Source organism: Opisthocomus hoazin, chromosome Z (genome assembly GCF_030867145.1).
Source record: "Opisthocomus hoazin isolate bOpiHoa1 chromosome Z, bOpiHoa1.hap1, whole genome shotgun sequence".
Taxonomy (NCBI): Eukaryota; Metazoa; Chordata; class Aves; order Opisthocomiformes; family Opisthocomidae; genus Opisthocomus; species Opisthocomus hoazin.
The window spans coordinates 20,054,477-20,074,571 of NC_134454.1; the positions used below are offsets into that span (position 1 = coordinate 20,054,477).

General features: G+C 36.2%; 1 protein-coding gene across 3 annotated transcripts in view; it reads left to right on the plus strand.

The window, feature by feature from the left end:
- Positions 1 to 20,095, plus strand: part of KDM4C (lysine demethylase 4C) — a 281,173-nt gene that overhangs the window by 184,294 nt on the left and 76,784 nt on the right. For all 3 annotated transcript variants that reach the window (XM_075410592.1, XM_075410593.1, XM_075410594.1), the window contains exons 16-17: positions 11,637 to 11,692; positions 14,830 to 14,938. In XM_075410592.1, the coding sequence (XP_075266707.1) occupies positions 11,637 to 11,692; positions 14,830 to 14,938 (165 nt within the window). The remainder of the gene's footprint in view (positions 1 to 11,636; positions 11,693 to 14,829; positions 14,939 to 20,095) is intronic.

Sequence of the window (20,095 nt, forward strand, 5' to 3'; positions counted from 1 at the left end):
GTGCAATTGAAATTGCGGAAAACCAAAACCAAATTCTTTTAAGCATTCCTGATAGACCTTGTTCATTCCATAAGGGAGGATTGAAAAGAATTAACCTTCTTAGTATAGCCAGGGGAAGACAGACAGGAAAGAAGTAGAATTCTCTCTTGTAAAATTATGTGTACGGCAAAGAGGAACACAATCAATTGCCATTCTTTCATTTTAGGGACAAGATGACTTGTAGCAGATTTAAACTGCATCAGCAAAAGGTTATGTCAATACCAGGAAATTCTGCAAATTTCTAAAAATAGTGAACTGCTGGAATAGGATATATAGAGATTTTGTAGAATCTACTCCTGCATGATTTTTAAAAATATACTTGACAAACATTTCTCAGGAATAGTTGACGAAGACTTGGTCGTGCCTTGAGGCAGAAGGATAAAATAGACACTGAGGTTTTTTCTGTGGTTCTCTTTTGCCTGTTTGAGTGGTATTACTCATTGCAAAGCAATATGACTGTAGTTCTCTTTAGAGAAAAAACTATGAGTTTGGTATACAACTTAAATTTATTAGTGTATTTTTGCTTTTGTGGAACCTCATTGCAGACATCAGCATTACTAAGAATTATTTGGGTCCTATTTGTCATTTTAGGATCATGTTTCTGTCTCTTCAAAGGCTGGACAATAGTCTTAGATTATCCTAACAGAGTTCACTTCAAAATAGCACAGTACTTTTGTCTAATCTTAACATTACAGTTAAGATAAATGTGGTTCTCTTTTAAGTGATCTTCTGTACATCTATAAAAAAAGATAACTTTATTGAGTATACTACTGCCCAGAGTACTACTTTCCCTTTTAAAAATCTGCAACTTATGTTAGTCATGACAACATGCAGCTAAAAGTTTTATGCTACCTTTGATTTATATGCGTATGTTTCTTTTATGAATCAGTTTTTTATTTTGTGTAAATTTTTCTATATCTGTTGTTTTAAATATGATATTTTAATTGTATTTTAAATTTCTCTGTAGTACCATAAGTGTCTCTGGAGAAGCAGATGTCATTAAAGAAAATTACTTATTTGCATGACCTTATTTTTACTGTAAGGAATATAGAGTGAGTGTATTTTACATTTGAACTAATACGGTTCAGACTTCTTATTGAAGTTTCTACATGAAACAAATGAAAAAAATCGTATTTGTATAAATTCTTGTTCACGGTGAGCATTCCTTAAAACAGCAGCTGTTGCAGAAGATGTGAACCTAACATTTGACTCACTGTGGGGACTATATATCCACATGCCTTCAAAAATTCAATTATTGCATCAGAAAAGTGCACAAAGTGATAAGATTTAATTATCAGACTTCAGTTTCAAGGAAGTATCCATTCCCTGAAACTGCAACTTCCTAAATGTCTGAAAGTGTTTTCCTTCCTCTTCACGTTGATTCCTAGAAGGAGGAGATTTAGCTGAGGAAGACCTGTCTGAGGAATTCCCATCTGGGTAAGGCTTTTAATCCTGAAGGAAAGGTTGATTGGAAAACAAGGGGAAATAGAAGTTCTGTGCAGTGGAGAATAAAATTTAATGAAATATTGGTACAAATGTTGGTTCAAAATTCAGAACTCATTTCTTAGGAGGGAAAGTTCCTTCTCATTCCTCTGCTTACACAATTAAGTATTGGTTTTAGTTCTGTTAAAAGATGCTTTCTCAAACTCACGGCAGTCATGTTAACTTTACAGAAAAATTGGTCTCTACTAGGTTTTTGTATCAGCATGATTTTGCAAAGCACTGAAGTATGAGAGCACTGTAGAAATGATAGCTGTATTTATAGCTAAATGAATCGGTATTACGTGTGAATCCCAACTATGAACATCATTAAAATATAGAAATATGCCTATGTGGAGTCAGGTTTACAGAGCCAGACTTTTCTTTGATGGAGATTCCATTTTATATTAGCAGAGGAAACTGCTTTTGAGATTCAGAAGCACATGGTTTTCTTGCAGTTGCAGCGTCTCTTAAGTAGCTGAAGTAGTACGCTTTACAATATTTTATGTCAAATTTTCACCTTCCAGGATACGCTTGGATCCATGATAACATGACATACCTTTGTATTCTACTAGGCAGTAGGTCCCATTTGATAACAATTATTGACAGAAGAGTGATACCGAATTTGTCTATGCTAATGGACAAAAGATAGCTGTAAATCAATCCCCCAAAACAATTAAAAAATCAAATAATATTAAATAAGCCATCTGCATAGCTCCTGTAAGTGTAAGTATATTCATATGAAGTGTCTCGATTGAGAACAAACGGCTCATTAATCTTCAATGCTTCAGCTAAAGAAATCTAGTGAAGTCAGGAAGAATAATGACTGGCATTACAGAGAATGCAGCGTTCTGTACAATGTTCAAGGATGTGGTCACCTAGTAACTATAGTACAGAAACGTAAATACCTTTATTATTTAGAGGGCCAGAAGGATTTGGGACAGTGAAGATTTAGAAAGAAGAGCAAGTAACGAAAGAGGTAAATGCACTTCAGTGTCTTGCTTCATAATAAGCAAGCTTTTAATAAGGCTACTAAGAGACCTGCATGACTTTTCACACATTGTTCTAACCCTCTTGTAGCACTACAGAAATAGTTCAGCACCTAATCTGGTCAGTTGGCACTGATTTTGAGAGCAGTTTCTGTGTTGAATAGCAAGTGTTAAACAGCTTAGCAGAATGTTTTTCTGTAGATGAGCTTCTTCATGCTCTACATTTGACTGTTGATGTTCATACTTATTTGTTTGTGTTTTGTGGTTAGAGTAGCCCATTATATCAGTTCAAGGATTTTTTTTTTTTCCCAAAGCATCAGAAAACTGGCGTGTAAGAGCTTTCTGTATTCCAGCGCAGAAACTGCCCTTTTTCACCCTACTGAAAATAATGATTTTGAACAATCTTTTTATAGTTGTGCCCTTCTCACTGATACAGTGTTAGCATTTCCATTATAAACTCCTGTTTCAGAGCCTGATAAATGCCAGAATTAACTCACTGTATGTGAATTGGTGTACAGTGTCTTAATATTCAGACTGATTTTGCTATCAAGCTTTAAAAGCATTTGGATATTGTTAACAAAATGAAATTGAGGCATGAAGATCTGGCTATAATAGGAAAGGTAAAAACCTTCAGCAGGATTTCAGTCAGCTGCAGCTTCAAATCTGGCCCTGTTTGGAGCTGGAATTGGACCAGAGAACCTTCACCAACATCATCCACTCTAAATTTGTCCTCAGTGACTGTATCTGATCTCCAGGAGTGCTGCTGCAAAATCATTGAGGGAAAAAAAACCCTGGAAATAGCCAGTAGCAGGATATCCTACCCTGCACAGCTGGTGCTAGGCTGCTTTCCTGAACATACAAATTCTCATCAAAAGATTTCGGGTTTAAGTCTAATATTTGCTGTCACTTCCAGACATTGTCTTATAATAATGGGAAGAATCCTACATATTTTTTTCAGTAGACATACCATCATTCTATTTTTGTTTGTGTGTTTGTGAAGTGTTTAGCCTCACTGTTTTCCTCTGGCAGGGATTTTCACATTCTTGTTACATTTTCCAGGAAGAATGATAGTTTTGTATTTTGTGCTTAATTTCAGAGCTTATTTATTTATTTTTTAAAACAGCTAATCTCATTCCTTATGACTTCTATTCAAAGAAGTTGTCTGAAACCTTTCTTGATTGGATGTTTGGGAACAGTCATTCTTTCCACTGTAAACATTTTCTAAAAATGAGTGACCAACACCCACTTTACGGAAAGTATTTCATATTCAGTGATGGTTACATCATGGTTACAGTCTCCATTTCGTACTCTATCCGTGTTTTTTACTTCAGATGCACACATTCTAGTGAGAAAGGATACCCAGGCTTCCCTACCAAGTGTGAGTGTTGTTTTTACTCCAGTTACCTGTAATGAGTTTTGACTCTTACTTCAGTCTAAGTCCTGCCAGTTCCTGTTCCTTGTCTGGTTGCAGAATTCCTTCCCTGCTCCCATTCCCCACCTCACCTCTCTTCCCTGTCCTTTTCCAAGTCTTGCTATCCTAGCCAACTCTCTCTGCTTTTTGCATTCTTGCAGATCACTGTTCTCAATAATACTGTGTCATGGACAGCACAGCAAAAGACTGCTTGCTCTTGTATACTGTTGCCTCAGCCTGGCATCACCTGGGAGCTGCAATTGCAAGGAAATTTTTGGCCCTCCCTGAATCAAGGGCAGGGCAGACTGAATGTTTGCAGGATTAGGCTACTAAATGTGGAAATTCAGTAGGTGATGATTTGTAAATTTTAAAATCCCAAAGATGGATGTTTTGAACAGACTTGAATGCGTCTGAAAGAGTAAAATGTTCATCCATAGCAGAAGTGTGGCCACCTTCAATTTTCAAGAACCTACTTTAAGCTTGAAGCTGAAGATGTGTCTACATATTAAATAAATGTTAACCTGCGGTGGATTCCTCCTTCATGGAATTACTCAGCCTCCTCCGTTAGTGTGAACTTTAAGCATCTACAAATTGCTAAAAAAATTGGTAATGGTTTATTCTTGTGGACAGAGTAAGATTTTTGTGTAACATTTAATAAAAAAAAGTTGAAATGCTTTTCTCAAAGTTCCTATTATTAATAAAAACTGTGGCATAGCTGAGGCAGATGATGATGGAAGTTTGATGGCACTTATATACAAATGAAGTTTGTATATAATGGTAGCATCTAGCCACGCTGTTAAGAAATGGTGCTCCTAGATGAGAAGGTGAATGCTCTTATTAGACAGCCCTCGACTTGTCTGTAAATTGTTATATTTAGGAATATTTTGTCTCTAAAAAATGGAATTTTGTCTTTGAAAATCTAATTTTAAGGTAATATCTTGAAGTGAATGAAGTAGAAGTCTCTGAATTAAGGTTAAATAATGTCAAAATAATGTCATGTTTTCTGAGTGAAAATTATTCCCCTAGTGTGGGGAGATTAAAATATTCATTAGTGGACCATTGTTGAAAATGACATTTTCAAATCTGGTAGAAGAAACAGCAAACCTTTTGTCTTTACACAAGGATAAATATAGACAGAAATCTAGATAAGCTGGGGAAATGAAGTAGGCGAAAAGGCAGCAATGCCTATCCGAATGCACATCTCTGTTAATACTATTAGGAAGTGTGACCTTGGGCATTACAAGGCCATTGAGAGAGAAGGTGGATGACTAAAGGTATCTATTTTCAGTTCAAAGATTTCTCTCTAAAAACCTGCCAGAGTGGCTTGAAGAAAACAGAAGATATTTATCAGCCTTAGCCATACAGTTTGTATCTGTTTGACTTAGCTATGGTGGAGGTGAAGATCGGATGTCTGTTTTAATTAACTACTTCTAAATGAGACTAGTAAATCAGCATTACTGTGACACCGCTTTGTAGTAGTTGACTCTTAAAACTGGACACAACTGTTCTGACCTCTTATTAGAAATATTTGGAAAAAAAACCCTGTCCTAACCACTTTCCTTAGATTTTTGAGTGCTTTTAAACACTAGTCAAAGTCAGTAGACACACAGGGAAAACGGTTGATGAAAAAAAAAGTGGAAATTGTTGACTGGATAAATAGTGTCCTACTTAGTGCTGAAGGTATTATCAACACTTGCAATGCTTCAAACCACTAGCCAAAATGTATACTTACTTGAAATTATTCATTCTAGTATCATTGCTAAATAAAGCTGTAATTATAAAGTTATCACATTCATTTTATAATAATAATGTAAAGTTCAGTGAATCTATTCTGTTTATTTTTCAGAATCACAAAACTTACAAATACATGAAAATTAAATGTATGTAGTATATCATGTATACTGCAGTGTATACTTAGCAGTGCCAAATAATGAGACTTTTCTAGTGTCTAGGTATGTTTTCTAAAACATTTTAAAATGTATTTTGTAGTGCTTTACATGAGGAAGAACTTCTTCGCTCTTGAGGGTGACGGAGCACTGGAACAGGTTGCCCAGAGAGGTTGTGGAGTCTCCTTCTCTGGAGATGTTCAAAATCCGCCCGGACAAGGTCCTGTGCCACCTGCTGTAGGTGACCCTGCTTTGGCAGGGGGGTTGGACCAGATGATCCCCAGAGGTCCCTTCCAACCGCTACAGTTCTGTGATTCTGTGAAAACGACAGGTTACATATAGTAAGGTCTGCTGTAATGAATTAAACCAAAGTCTGTTCTAGCCTGTTATCCTCTCTGTAGCACAGCCGGAAATGAATACCTGGGGAAGAATATAAGTCTTGGGAAAGCATTCCCTAATGCTCTGTCAATCTCCTACAGTATGTGAATAAGAAACTCCTTAGCCAAAGACAGTAACTTTGTATTTACTAAGTAAAAGGTAACCTTTGTCAGATTTCTCTTTCATGAACTTATGCATCTTTTGCAACTGGTGTAAAATTTTAGCATCCACATCTGGCAAACAGTCACATACTCTGTGAAGAACATTTGGTTTTGATTGTTTTGAATCTGCTACTTTCTGTTTTCCTTTGATAGCAAACACCTAGCTATTGTATTGGAGTACTTAGTGAAGCCCTTTTCCAAATCCGTCATGATTTTATTCACAATACTTACACCATACTGTCTTCTCTTTCCTGGCCTGACCAGCTGCAGCCTGCTTAGTTATCCCTTTGTGCAGAAGCTGTTGCAGCTGATGTTAACTGAATATAAGCTACAAGCTTTTTCTTTTTTTTTTTTTTTTTGAGGCGTGTGAAGTAACATTAGTCAGAAATGAATAGGTTCTTGATAAATTATTGAGATATTCTGAAAAACAGGATGTAATTAAACAGGGAGGAGTGCAAGATACTAGAACACAGACAAAGGAATGGGGAGCAATGATATCAGCCAATGCTGTAGAAGAGGTCCTGGAGGTCATAGTGCATGAGCTTAACAAGTCATTGTGGTCCGAAGGTGAACACTGTGTGAACACGTCTCCCTGCATGTGGGATGCAAGATGTATCAACTAAACATGCTTTGCCTGACATCACTGAGGATTTCTTCTCATTGGGTTTCAGAGCAGAAAACATGGTGGCAGATGAAGACAGTAGGTGAAAAAGTTGTGGTTGTTTAGCCAACTAAGGGGCTGTAGATAGAAAATGGCAAAAAGGAATGGAGCAATCTGTTTTTCATGTTTATAATGCATAAAGTAAAAAGACCTGAGCTACAGCAAGGGATCTTCAGGTTAGCTAATATGTAAAACTTCCTAATGACAGGGATGTCAAAGCTCTGGAGGAGATTGTTAGGTTGATTATGGAAACTGCGTTTTACAAGGAAGTTGCATCCACTGACAGAAGTTATATATTTCTTTTAAGTGGATAAATATAATTCTTTGGAGATGCCATTGTAATACACAGGGTCTTAGAGGAAAGGACAAACAGCAGTTTAAGAAGAAAGGGGATCATGTGGGTCATGTTCATAGCTGTCTGTAAGAATAACCATTATATGATTTACTATATATCCCTATGCTGTGGCTTGGCTAATCTCTATTGCCTTGCTGTGTCAGACAGCTTCCCACCTCGTACAGAATGCTATTGCTGATGAAGTAAGTATGCAAATATGGAAGTGTGAAAACTGCTTTTCTATAAGCATTACTGTCAATATGACTTTGAATTTCATCAGAGTGTAAAAAAATACTCAAAGACAATCAAATGCCTTCATTTTAAAATATGGATGAGTGTGAACAAGCTTGGTTTTCATGTGGTATTTATGCATGCAGCAATAATTAATATGCAGCTGTGCCTGAGTAGTGGCATATCATTCCAAAAAAAGGTGATCTGTCTTTTGGATGTATATGCCAAAGGAAGCATAGTTAACTCACATTGACTTCAGACTTTTGCTGTGGTTTCTAGCAGGGACTGAAATAGAGAAATGAAAAATCAACCAATTAGGAATGCTGGTTGCAAAATTCATTTTCATTGTAAGCAAGGGGAAGTGTTTAGTTTATAAACTGTGGATGTAATCTGTGTTGTTATGAAATGCATCGTCTCCAATAAAAAGCTAAAGAGGAAGTGGACGTTAGCATCCTGAAGCTTGCATATTATATGGAAACGCCTTACTTTATACAGATGCTGGAAAAGAGAGCTTTCTTTTGTAATTCTAGAGCATTATGGAGATTTTTTTAAGCAGATGAGCAATTTAAAATGGTCCAAGATTTAATTTAGATAACTATAAAATAATATGCTTAAGAAATTATTATTTAATGCAAATACAAATGACAAAATCAGTTGTTTAAAGGATTTGCAAAGTAATAGTGAATCAGAGATTGGATATGTTCTAAGGTGATGCTCTATGTGAAGTCCACTCCTATCCTGATTTTTGCACACAGGCGGACAGCAGACACACATGGATGCACAAACTCTCTCTTTCTTTGTGAGAACGTGGGTAATAATTGCTGATGTACATGTGATTTCACTGCCATGCGTGGCAAGTATACCTGTATTAGGAATGTTAGTCTTTCTAAATATCAGGTCCCCTCTGTTTTCACTGCTTGCAGTATGTTGAAACTGGAGGTAAAGCAATAGCCATGTCACATGGATATAGGACAATATAGTGCAATGCAGATGTGATTTACAAAATGGATATAATGGGCTTTAAGCCTGTGGTCCTTCCCACCCAGCTTTGCTGTGAACACTGGTGAAATTTTCTGGTTCTTGTGGGCCTAAGTTTTTATAGCCTGTACTCAGCAGACAGTGAACAATTATTACCCACCACCACGGTCTACTCACCAAAGATTGGTGTAGCTGGTTTTTGAGAAGGGATTAAATTTGATTCCTGTAGGTACTGCATAGGAGAAATATTTTTCTAGCTGGTAATGAGGATATTTACAGCCACCTTTTATTTCTGGACTGCCTTTTCTGTGTCCCCTCCTCACCCCCTAATTTGCCCCCTCTTCTTTAAAATTTCTTTTTTTTTAACCTAGTCGGAAACCTCTGTGGTAAGTAGGTAAGAATTATAATTTCTGTCTTCTGCAGTCTCTAATTCACAATTCTTTATTTTTACAGTGGTTAAGAGACAGTAAACTCTCAGAAGAAATGTTAGCAACATTTACTTATATAAAGTCTCTTCCTGTGCCATTTTTGCTTAATTTGTTTGTGGACCTTCTTTAGGGCCTTGGACACTCTAGTTGCATTAATGAGTTACACAGCAGATGATCAGATTAAGGTTTTCCTTAAAAGTGAAAAATACCTATTTGAAGCAGGAAAACTTCATCGTTATTCAAGTAATTAATATCAAAATAAGCTGGCATAAGAACATCAAAGCTTGTAAAATAGGAGCAAAACCACTGTTATTTTGCAAAACAAAGCAGTAGTCAGCTAAAGGATTTTTGTGGCAAGTATGAAGAAAGTGCTTCAGTTTAAAAAAAAAAAAGCTCGTGAACGATCTACATGTATGGGATCCATTGAACTTTTACATTTGAAAGTGGAGAATGAAGCTTTTCCTCTGCAAAGATTTCTACAGAGTCAGATTCATGCTCTCTTCACCAGTCTGCAGATGTTATTCTATTTCTACATTGTAAGCTTCATGCTCCTGCAGAACTGTAGAAGAGCTGGGGATCAGATCGTCAAAAAGTCCTGCACAGCTCTTTTTGTAGGAGATTGTGTTATTTGCTGTTCCATTTTAAGTACTATTTTCTATGCTGCTTGGCTTGTTTATTTTGTTGCTCTCTTGTGGTCATGGAGACGTGTGCCTATCTATTCTTACTGGTTTTATCTTGCATCTCCAACTGTCCTATATAAAACTAACAGGTTGGACCCATACTGTTGGTCAGTATCTCACTATGATGGTGGCCAAGCTCTGTTTATAAAGATAAACAATACTGATAGCAGAAGAGACGACCCATTCATGCAGGGTGTCAAAAGTAGTCAAAGGAAGAGCTGAAGAATCTTTCCTCTGCTAATTTATAAGCAAGATTCTTAGGTGAAGCAGATTGAAGAGGGTGCAGTGCCGTAGGATTACTCTATGGTTGTGCTAAGATAGTCCTCAAAATTGCCGGGTAGGTTTAAATATCTGCAGACTATTTCGTGCAGTGGTTTTCCCATAGAAGTACTTGCCTTTGAGAACTGTATACCAATTAGAAGGAAATTTCCCATGACTGTAGTGGTGCTTTACTGGAAGCAGTGCACTGTGCTCATTAAGTGTTTAGTGGAATTTTTGTTGTATTATTTCAGAAAAATTTCAGCATGGTGAATTAATGTGTATAAAGCCTTAGTAATGTGTTTCCTTAGCATTAAGGTTTGGAAGGTCTTTGCCTTATGCCTATGTAGTTCAGTAATTTTTCCAATTGAGTGATTTTTTTTGCAAACAAAATATATTCAGGATAAGAAGGATAGTCATGGTTCTTCACATAGTTTGAGAGTATACCTGTGTAGATGGCAGCACCTCGTTGTCCTATTGACATCCAAAGAAGGGAAACAGACAAAAGGAGAATGTGAAGATTATTTGAATTACCTTGGAGAGTAGTTAAGGAAATTTAATATCTATAGCTTGGCAAAAAATGTACCCAGAAGTTAGGATATCATAAGAGTCTACAAGTATTTGGAAGACAATTATGTATAGGAAAGAAAGGGGCGATAATATATAGTGGTTGAACAGCATCTCAGAGAGTAATGATTTGAAGACTGAATTTGACAAGTGAATCTAGAATGGCATGAAGTTTGTTGACTTCATTTCTCTGACAGAGAAGTGAAAGTGTAAATAGTATTAGAGTAAATCTGGTTCCTGCCATTTTGTTGTACCTTCGTGAGTGCGGGCACTTAAGTGAGAAAGAGAAGAAATAACCTTCCATCCCTGTCCCCTTCCTTCATCCATCCCTGCCGCCTTCCCTCCCTTTCTCCCTGTCTCCCTCCATCCCTTCCTCTATCCTGTGTTCTCTCTTCTGCTTGTTCTCTACACTGCCCCTCGACACACAATAAGCTTCTGTCTTATTGTGTTCGGCTTGAGACAAGAGCAGGTGTCCTAAAATGTGACAGGAGAACCTCACAAAGATGCAGCTAATTAAATACAAATTTTGGTTCTGGAAGAAACAGTTTTACTTATTCTGCAACAGCCAAATGGAGAAATCCTGTGCAATGATGTCCTTCCCATCTGTGAAGATGTGCTGCAGCAAAGGGAACTTTTTTAGGGAGAAAAAAAAAAAAAAAGAAAAAAAAAGAAAAGGATAACCTGCCCTGTATTCTGTAGGTGTATATATTTGAGAACTGTCAGGAACAAGCAGGTTTTCAAAGTATTTGAGATGGATCATGCCTTGTGAGTCAGTGTCTCAGTAACTTCTATTAAGCTAATTATGTGTCATTTTACTTTGTTTTACCTTAGCAATCTGTATGGCAGTTCCAGCCTTTCTATGGCCATACTGATTAAACGCCTTTTTTTTTTTGATTATTGCTTTCAAAGTGATTCCATCACTTTATTTGTGACTAATACTTAAAATTTACTTTTCTTGAGCTTTTTGAGTTGTTTCTCTTTTCATTACTGTGTTCCTGTATTTTTCCTGTAAGAAAATGCAATACTTATAGCTAGTAGTTAGTAACCCAGTAATTAATTTCATTAGCAATTTACATATCCTTAAGATCATCTGAATAAAACTGACTTGTATCCAGTCAGTAAAGCTCACTTTTTTCAACACTATTTTTATTTTTAGGAATGTTGTCTCTGCAATTTGAGAGGTGGTGCATTAAAGCAAACTACTGACAAGAAGTAAGTAATATATGCTTTGGGATTGTGTGTGCTTGTTTCAAACTTTATTCCCAATCCATTCCCATGTACAAAGCATTTGTAAACCTAATTACTTGACAGTGTCCCTTTAAGCTGAATCACTGCAGAATTAAAATTACCCCTATTGAAATGTGCCAATGACATTTTGTGAAATAGTTAGGTGCTGAAATGTACATTTGTTTTAGTGTTTGCACATGCTTGTTCCAAATTTTATTCTGCTGGCCTTTGTGTAAAGAAAGTAAATGAGAGCTCATTTGTCATTGTTTGCATGGGCAAGTCTTGTCAAACAGCGAAGTGTATTTTCTCCTTTGGTCCTGAAAATTTGTGATTACAGAATTTAATACAATGTCTTTGAACTTCTGGAAACAGTATTTTTAAATAATTAATTTGAATCATGTTGAAATAATTTCAGTTTTTGAACTGTTATTTTAAATAGACTTCTATCATACACTGTAAAAAATAGTGTTGTTACTGGTATCATGCTGTTAACAGCGTCAATATTTTGCTCTGTATTTGGGTTACAGAACACTATAGCAAGTAGCCCTAACAGGTAAAATGTTGCAGCTTAGTAATTTTTCAAGCCCAGTAGTTGGAAAAGTCTTTATGCATTTTGAATCTTCTCATGATTCATTAATTTATTTTAGTAACTTAGCAGTATCGTGTAGATTGCTTGATTTAATCCTTTGGAATTCAGCGAAAAGAAGTGATCTAGCTGGAGCATTCTTTTCCACTTACCAGGCAAGAATTTATTTATCAATGATTTTGCAATTGGTTGCATGACCCTTGTAAATTGTCCAGTTAGAAAAAGGTTTTATGTGAAAGCCACTGGCCAGATCTTACCTTCAGAAAGCATTAAAAATGTAACTGTTTTAATTGAAGTTTTGACCAACAAGTGATAATTCTCAGCTGCTGTTTAGTTGTGCTTTTATCATCTGAATTTGCTACTTGCTTTTCTCACAAAAAAAGGAAAATGACAGAAGTGTCCTCTCGGTAGAATTTATTATGCCCTTTTTATATTTGCTGCTGATAGATTGCGTGTTGCATCTTTGAAAATACATACATCTTTTTTGTAGATAAATTAAAATGTTGTAGAAATGTTTCTGAAGATTTATTAATACAAAAAAATCCACAGAGGTTTGCAGACAGTGGCTTTCTCTGCATGACTCTACCTAAAGTCTTTGTTTTTGCATTATATCGCTCTGTAGGTTTCTGTTACGAATTTATGAAATGAGAATTCTGTAAAAGTATTTCAACTCTTGTTTTCCTGTTTCCATGACACCTTACATTTGCTACACATTGTTGAGTCTTTTATCTGTCTTTCAGCATTAGCTACCATTCCAAACTTTTGAGAGTTTTTGGAAGGGTATGTTCCAAGTCTGTCTTTTTTTTCCTCCAAGTGTAAAATCCAAAATGTGCATCTTTCCCTCTCACATACTGATTAGAGATACAGGATGAGCATTACTGAGATTTAAAAGCTAGTGAATCAAACATGGTGGTGGGGGTAACAATTTGCCGTATAGGAGAACTGAGATTCTTTCTTTTCAGCAGAACACAACAATTGTTTTGAGTCCTGTTAGGTTGAGAGGTGTCAGAGTACAAAGGTTTGGGTGAAGATTTATTGAAGAGGTGTTTTATTTACAGCATTTCTGTTCCATAAAGCTTAGATGGTAAGACAATGTAGTTTTGCAGGCGGGCAGACAGCAATGAAAGGAAAAAGAGTGTTATTAAAAGTTAAAAGAAAGTCTCAAAACAAGATTTTTTTCTGCAAGTTAAAACGTAAACAAGACTGTCATAATAGTAAAATAATAGATCTACAAGCTTTATCTACTTTTATTTGGGCTGAGCTGTATAACTTGCTAATTGATATGTCATCTTTACATATAGCTCTTATTTCACGCTTTGGTCAATACAACTTTAATGTCACGGCACAGCAGGTTGTTTCATCCCTGTGTGTCATGTTACTCTTTTCCAGATATTTTTGTCAAAGGTGAGTTATTGAAATAGCACCATTCTGGTGCAGGAAAGAGAAATTATGTCTGTTCTGCTGCATCGCACTCTTACCTGTTTTAGCTTCAGCTCTCATTCGTGTGAATCTGCTAAGACGCCCGTATAATGTGTGTCTCTGGAGATCTACAGAAGGTGGAGTGAGGCAAGCATTCAGGGCTTACAAAAAAGAGCAAAAGGCGTAGTGAGACAGGATGTACAGTGAATGTCAGGGAATAAGGCAAATATGAGTCGAGGAATGGAAATGTTTCCCTTTCTTCAGATTTACGAGTTGTCTACACCAAAAAAGGTTTTAGAAGTAGTGTCAGAAGGCTACTCTTGGTTAATAAAAATGTCCTTAGCTTCTGTTTTACTTCAAATGATACGCACTTTCAAAATTAATTGCAGAATTTTTTAGTTTTATTTAGCTTTCCTTATTTTGAGATTTATATATTGAACCAGCATTTGGAAGATCCAGCAGCGCTTTCTGATGCATATAAGAAGCACATAGCATCATCTAACAAGCTTCCTGAAGTTGCACTGAAGTCTCAACGTGTAGCCTGGTCCTTGGCACTTGGCAGGTGCTTTCACTGCTAAATGGGATCCAGTTCATGTTGGGCATTACAGTGATAGCCTGATCAGTTTGCTGCTTGTATGCTGTTGTGCCTGTAAACAGAAGGTGTTGATAGTGTACTTTGTTTTACACTTTGATAGATGTATGACAGATTGTCGTCATGTGTGTTGGCTAAGAAAAGTTACTTGGGTCTGAGTAATGTTAAGCCAAAAAGCTGTAGGTGATAAATTGCACATGAATCAAATAGTGCGATCTTTACATATGCACCTGGATAGCACTAACTACAAAACCTTTGTGCTTAACCAAATGAACCTGGAAGATGCTTAAAAAAAAGTTGCAAGAGAGCCACAGTCGGAAATTATATTTACACAAAGTGGTAGTGTTGTAAGATTTGTTAAATATGCTTCAGAGAAGCTCAGGAAGTCCTAATAAGGAAGTATCTAGAGATGGTTGCATTTAAAAAAAAAACAAACCTGCACAGAGCAAGTAACGAAACATCTTAAACACTTGTATTTCTATGTGGTTTTTTTTGGTGGTATTCTTGACTTGCCACTTTTCACAGGTGGGCACATGTAATATGTGCAATTGCCATCCCAGAAGTCAGATTTGGTAATGTCAGAGAACGTACACCGATAGACACTAGCAGAATACCTTTGCAAAGATTAAAATTGGTGAGTAGTATATTCATATATGCTTCATGTATTCTTTGTTATTAAGGTGTTCCAATTCTTGCAATGTATTAAAAATCTGAATTGTGACGGTTATTGCCAGGTACAGAGCAGTAAACTATGTTTAAGGTAAGGGATAAATAACCAGGGTTTTATCAAGATTGACTTTTTGACATGTAATGGCAATTCATTAACACTGTTTACAGCCTTTGGTGTTTTATTAAAAGAAGTTTGAACCTCCCCTCCTCCAAAAGAAGAACAGCAAAATTGACCAGTGTCAACCATGAAAGTTTCAGTTTTGGAAATGTATGGGTGATTAAAGTGTTGAAACCCAGACAGACTGGGAATATCACACAGTACATGTTTGTGAGGTCTTTTTATTATGTATTTTTGCCTCAAGAAACTATGAAGGTAAAAGGACGTATGATCTGTTTGTTACATGGTATCTCTACCATCTGAATGTTGAAAAATATTCACAAAACAGACCACGCATTATATTGGATGAAAAAAATTGCGTTTCCTGAGGAATTTCAAAAGCTGGTGGGAAACATAAATAAAAATGCATCAGCTACTAACAGTTGCACCCTGTGTTACATCTAGAATAACAGTGTCATTCAAGATGGTTGACATACACAAGCAGAAGATACGCATAAGTGCGATATAAGAGTATTTTCCTTGCTGTGTTACATGAGAGTTACTTAATTTGTCAGCCGGTGCATCATTGTGATGTCATCTGATAGAAAGGCAGTGATTAGCAGCCCATTCAAAATCTTAGGGAAAAGTTACCATCAGTTTTCTGGATTTGCCCTACACTATTTCCAAAGTGGTTCTAAATCTGCCTGACCTTGTAGTTGCTCATTTTGAACTATTAGTATTTTCATTACGTTTTCATTTAATTCATTATTTTTGTGTGTTTTGTAGCTGTATTTCTAAATGTGGAGATACAACTTTGAGTGGTTTAAATTGATAACCTGTCCTTCAAATGGTGATCCATTCTAAATTTTCGTTCAAAATTTAAACATCTTACTTTTCACATGTCCTTGTAAAAATAACATGAAACACATTTGGAAACAGTATATATGACTTATTATAAAATTTGTTCTTCCTAATCTGATAAAAACTCCACAGTAGAAGCCCTGAGAATTAATTAGATCTGTTGGTTTCTATTTTTTGAGGATCTTAAACAGTCACAGATATGCATCTGGTTGGAAATTGTGAATTCAGGAGTTGAAAATTTACCAGATGTTGAAATACATTCTCTTGGCTGTCCATGACTTGAACTGTGTAAGAGTAACAGAAGCCTTTTGGAGAAGGCTTGAATTAGTTTTAAATTATTGATTATGAAGATAGGAAGCCAAAATTTGTGAAGTTGTATGATTTATAATTTGTGGGTAATTTCTGCTGAGTATGAAGCAATTATGTTAAGCAGTTATTTATAACTGAGAGGTTTTTCTTCTATTCTTTCCTTCAGTTCATAGAAGATTGCTTGCAGTCCTTAGTGCTTTTTCAGTTCTTGAAGCCTCCTTCAATGTAAAATGTCATTTAAGCAGTACAGATTGTATTAAGCTGTATATACCCTTTTAGTCTCCTGTGAGTCCCCCAATGTTTAGAAATCTAGTACTTGCTTTCCTTAACGCTGTTTTTTGAAGCAGAGGAGTTTATATATTTGGGTGGAATGAATGTTGTGATGAAGGAACTCAGCTGTATTCAATAAAAATAAGAGGCAGCGTGCTTTATAACAGCCATAAATGTAGTATTGCTGCAGGTAGTGGACAGCCTTACTGTGAGGGAAGGAAGCACTATAATCCTGGTGTGGCTCATTAAACCTTACTTTTCCAAGACTTAGTTTCTGACATTGAATTTATAATGAAACACCTAGGCTTGTACTAATTTAAGGGAAGTAGGCAGTTTGACCATTTCAAAAGGTTCTATAATGATTTAATGTCAATAGACCAATGAAGTGCTGCTGCTTGGGTAAAGGAGCAGAGAAAAATCTGCTCTAAACCCACCAGCAGCCTGTCTGCTTTTAAATTTTGGCTTTTGTTGCAAATAAGTTGCTGTATCTGATGGTTTTAATCTGCTCTGTTTCACAGCCTGGCTAAACTAAGTCTCCTGAGTAACGTGGTAGCATTATGTATTTAAAAAAAAAAAAAAAAAAAAAAAAAGGAAGAAAATTAGGTGGTGTTACATGGATACTTTGTGTTTTCTCTGAGGCCCTGTGTGTTAGACACTTCTAGTAAATAATTTCTCATGTTTCCTGAAACATGGAGTTCCTTCTTCTCTGAAGAGGTTGCTGTGAATAACCTTGTGTATATATGCCACAACATTCTCAAATAAAATATGATCCTTATGTTAGTCTTCACTTTCTGACTGTTGATGCTGCAGAATAGCAATGCTATGCTCTCATACCCACTGACAATGGGTTCCCCCTCTTCCCCCCCCCCCGACCTGGTCTCACTTTTCTTCTTATCTTTCATGCCTCTCCATTGTCATATACTCTGTACTTTGGAGTAGACAGCTGATACCATCTGTCTTGCTGTTAAGTTCTGTAAAAGCCTACTGAGTGATTCACACTTTGACGTTAGTTCTGCGAATCTGTGAGCAATTGATTCAGGCCAGTTTTCCCCATTTGAAATTGTAGGGATTGCCAATAGTACTCTTCAGTAGCCAATTCCTGCTTCACAGCTATCCTGTTTGCTAGGTTAGAGTGTCTTTGTTCATCACTCTCCATTATTCAAAGCCAGAGAGTGTTCATTGTATAAGCAAAGGCAAGTTTTGTATGTTGTTTGTTGATACTGAGCCCTCACAAGCAACAAATTTTTTTAAAATACATTTATGGGCCTATCTTTGTCATACTCTTTATGTTAAAGTGTGGGATAGCTAATAAATGTGAGCTGTCCTACTATGCCACCTCTCCTTTACAAAACTTGGGATGTGTTTTTTTTCAAGTTTTTTAAATGAGGAGAAAACAGTGGAAAAAATATAAAAGGATAGATTGTATTCTAGCATGCAACCGTACCAGAACTAGACCGTACAATGTAGGAGCAAATGGTTCTTGTTGTTTCAAACATTCCTCTTTCTATCCTTATCCTCCCCCTTCCTCCCTCCCCTCCTTCTTTCCTCCTTCCCCCCCCCCCTTCACATCTCTCTCTCTGAAATAGTCAGAAACCCAAATAAGCAGAACATCTACTGTTTTAAGAGATCTGTAGAGGTGGAGCTGACATTTTCTTTTATGTAGCATCTACAAAGGAATATCAAAGGAAATAAAAAGTAAATGTTTTGTTTTTGACAAATAACATCTGTGCAAACATGAATGTACTGGTAGGCTGTTTTTTACTGCTTAGCTAGTATATATACTGATTCTGTTAAATAGTTTTAATTCACTAGACATTTTGTGTGGGAATCAGTGTTTCCTGTCAATCTTTTCTTATTAAGTATTCAGTTTATACCAATTTCTTCCAGAGTAAAACTCAGTATTTGTATTATGCTTACAGTAGCTCGTAGATTTAAAATTGCTTGATGTTTCGTGCTTGCAAGTTAGTGGGGTTTTATAGAAGGACAAAATATTTTCATATTTCCCTAGCTTTTTTCAATGGGTTAAGTGCCCTGTTCCATCATTGCTCAAAATTTACATGACAGTGAAATGTTTGTTAAAAATTAATTATGTGGAATATTGTTGCTTAATGCTAGTGGATGAAAACAGTGTAAGTCAATTAATAGAAAATTTTGGTGCTTTGTCTTTCATGGAGAGTGTGTTACATTTTAAGCGTGTACACCCATGATATTGATAGGCTCTAGCTGACTTTTCATGTAAAAGCAAAATGCTTCCCAGGCAACCTCAGTGTAGAAAGCATCCCACAAAAACTCTATAATGTGTAGTTTCTCTGCTTTACCTCTCTGTGACTATACCTTTTCTCTTTTTTTGAAACGTATGTGAATGGGATAATGAGATTGTCCTGGTCTGTTTTGTCAGAGAGTGAGACTTTCTTCCTTTATTTTAGATTCAGCCTGGATGGTCACATCCATCAGACACTTTGAGTTTGAGTAGCCATATGGAATGACAATTTGTGATTATCAAGCTAAAAACCAAAGATGTTGAATTCACATGTTTATGCACAGTTTTTAAAATGAAAAGGCTGGAGGGGTATGCCTTACCATATCACAAATTTTAAAACAATATTTTGCATAAACTACAGTATTCTAGCTGCTTTGTAGACACTTCCTTCAGATGTTCTCTGTTCCACTGGTCTCCAAGTTTAACAGCAGACATGAGCAAGCATGAGAAGACAGGAAATACACAAAAGCCAACTTAAATACTGTTTAAACACAGTGATAATGTTAGGAGCAGATAAAAGGGGGGTAAAGTTAGTGAGAAGTGATGGTATGGAAGGGCTCCACATGAAATATGTCTAAATGTATATGCAGAGTTTCAGCTGGTGACAATTTGGAACAAGGGAGTGATTTGGAGGAGAGTACATTCCATGAATGAGTGTGGTGTCAGCTTCCATCCCAACACAGTTTAACAGCATCTGACAGTTTCCCCAGAGCAGATAAAGGTTAGGTTTCTTGCTGAGTTTAGCTTTATTTATTTCATTTATTTTATTTTTGCCTTGTTCCATTTGTCCTGAAGTCTCCAAGAGAAGCTTGGATGTAAACTCCTGCTTTTGAAAACCTGTTTTCCTTGACTCTTTACATGTGTGAGGCTTCAGGACATAGAAAAAAAGCTGTGAATTCCTGTGTGTGTCAAAGTCAATGATAAAACTTGATTTTACTTTGGGAATGGAAAAGCTTTTCCCCAAGTACCTAGATGGTCTCTGCTTTCAAAAGAGTGTTAATTACTCAGCTCTAATTATAAATATGATCTATAGTTGCATGAAAAAGTCTCTGTAGATGAAAAAATCACTGACCTTTCAAACATAAATTCAGCCTTTAAAAGAAAGAAGTAGTACTCTCTTGTCTGTCATTCTATTTTAATAAAACATAGGAGTTAAAAATATAATTAAATGAAAGCACTTACTATTATATGGCCAAGGAATCCAAGCCAACAGGAATAATGAGCCTAGTGTCACTTACCCTTTTCAGACGTGTGACTTATAATCAAGAGTAGACATTGTAAATGGGAGTGTTTAAATGTTTCATCTGTTACAAAAGAAACATTTA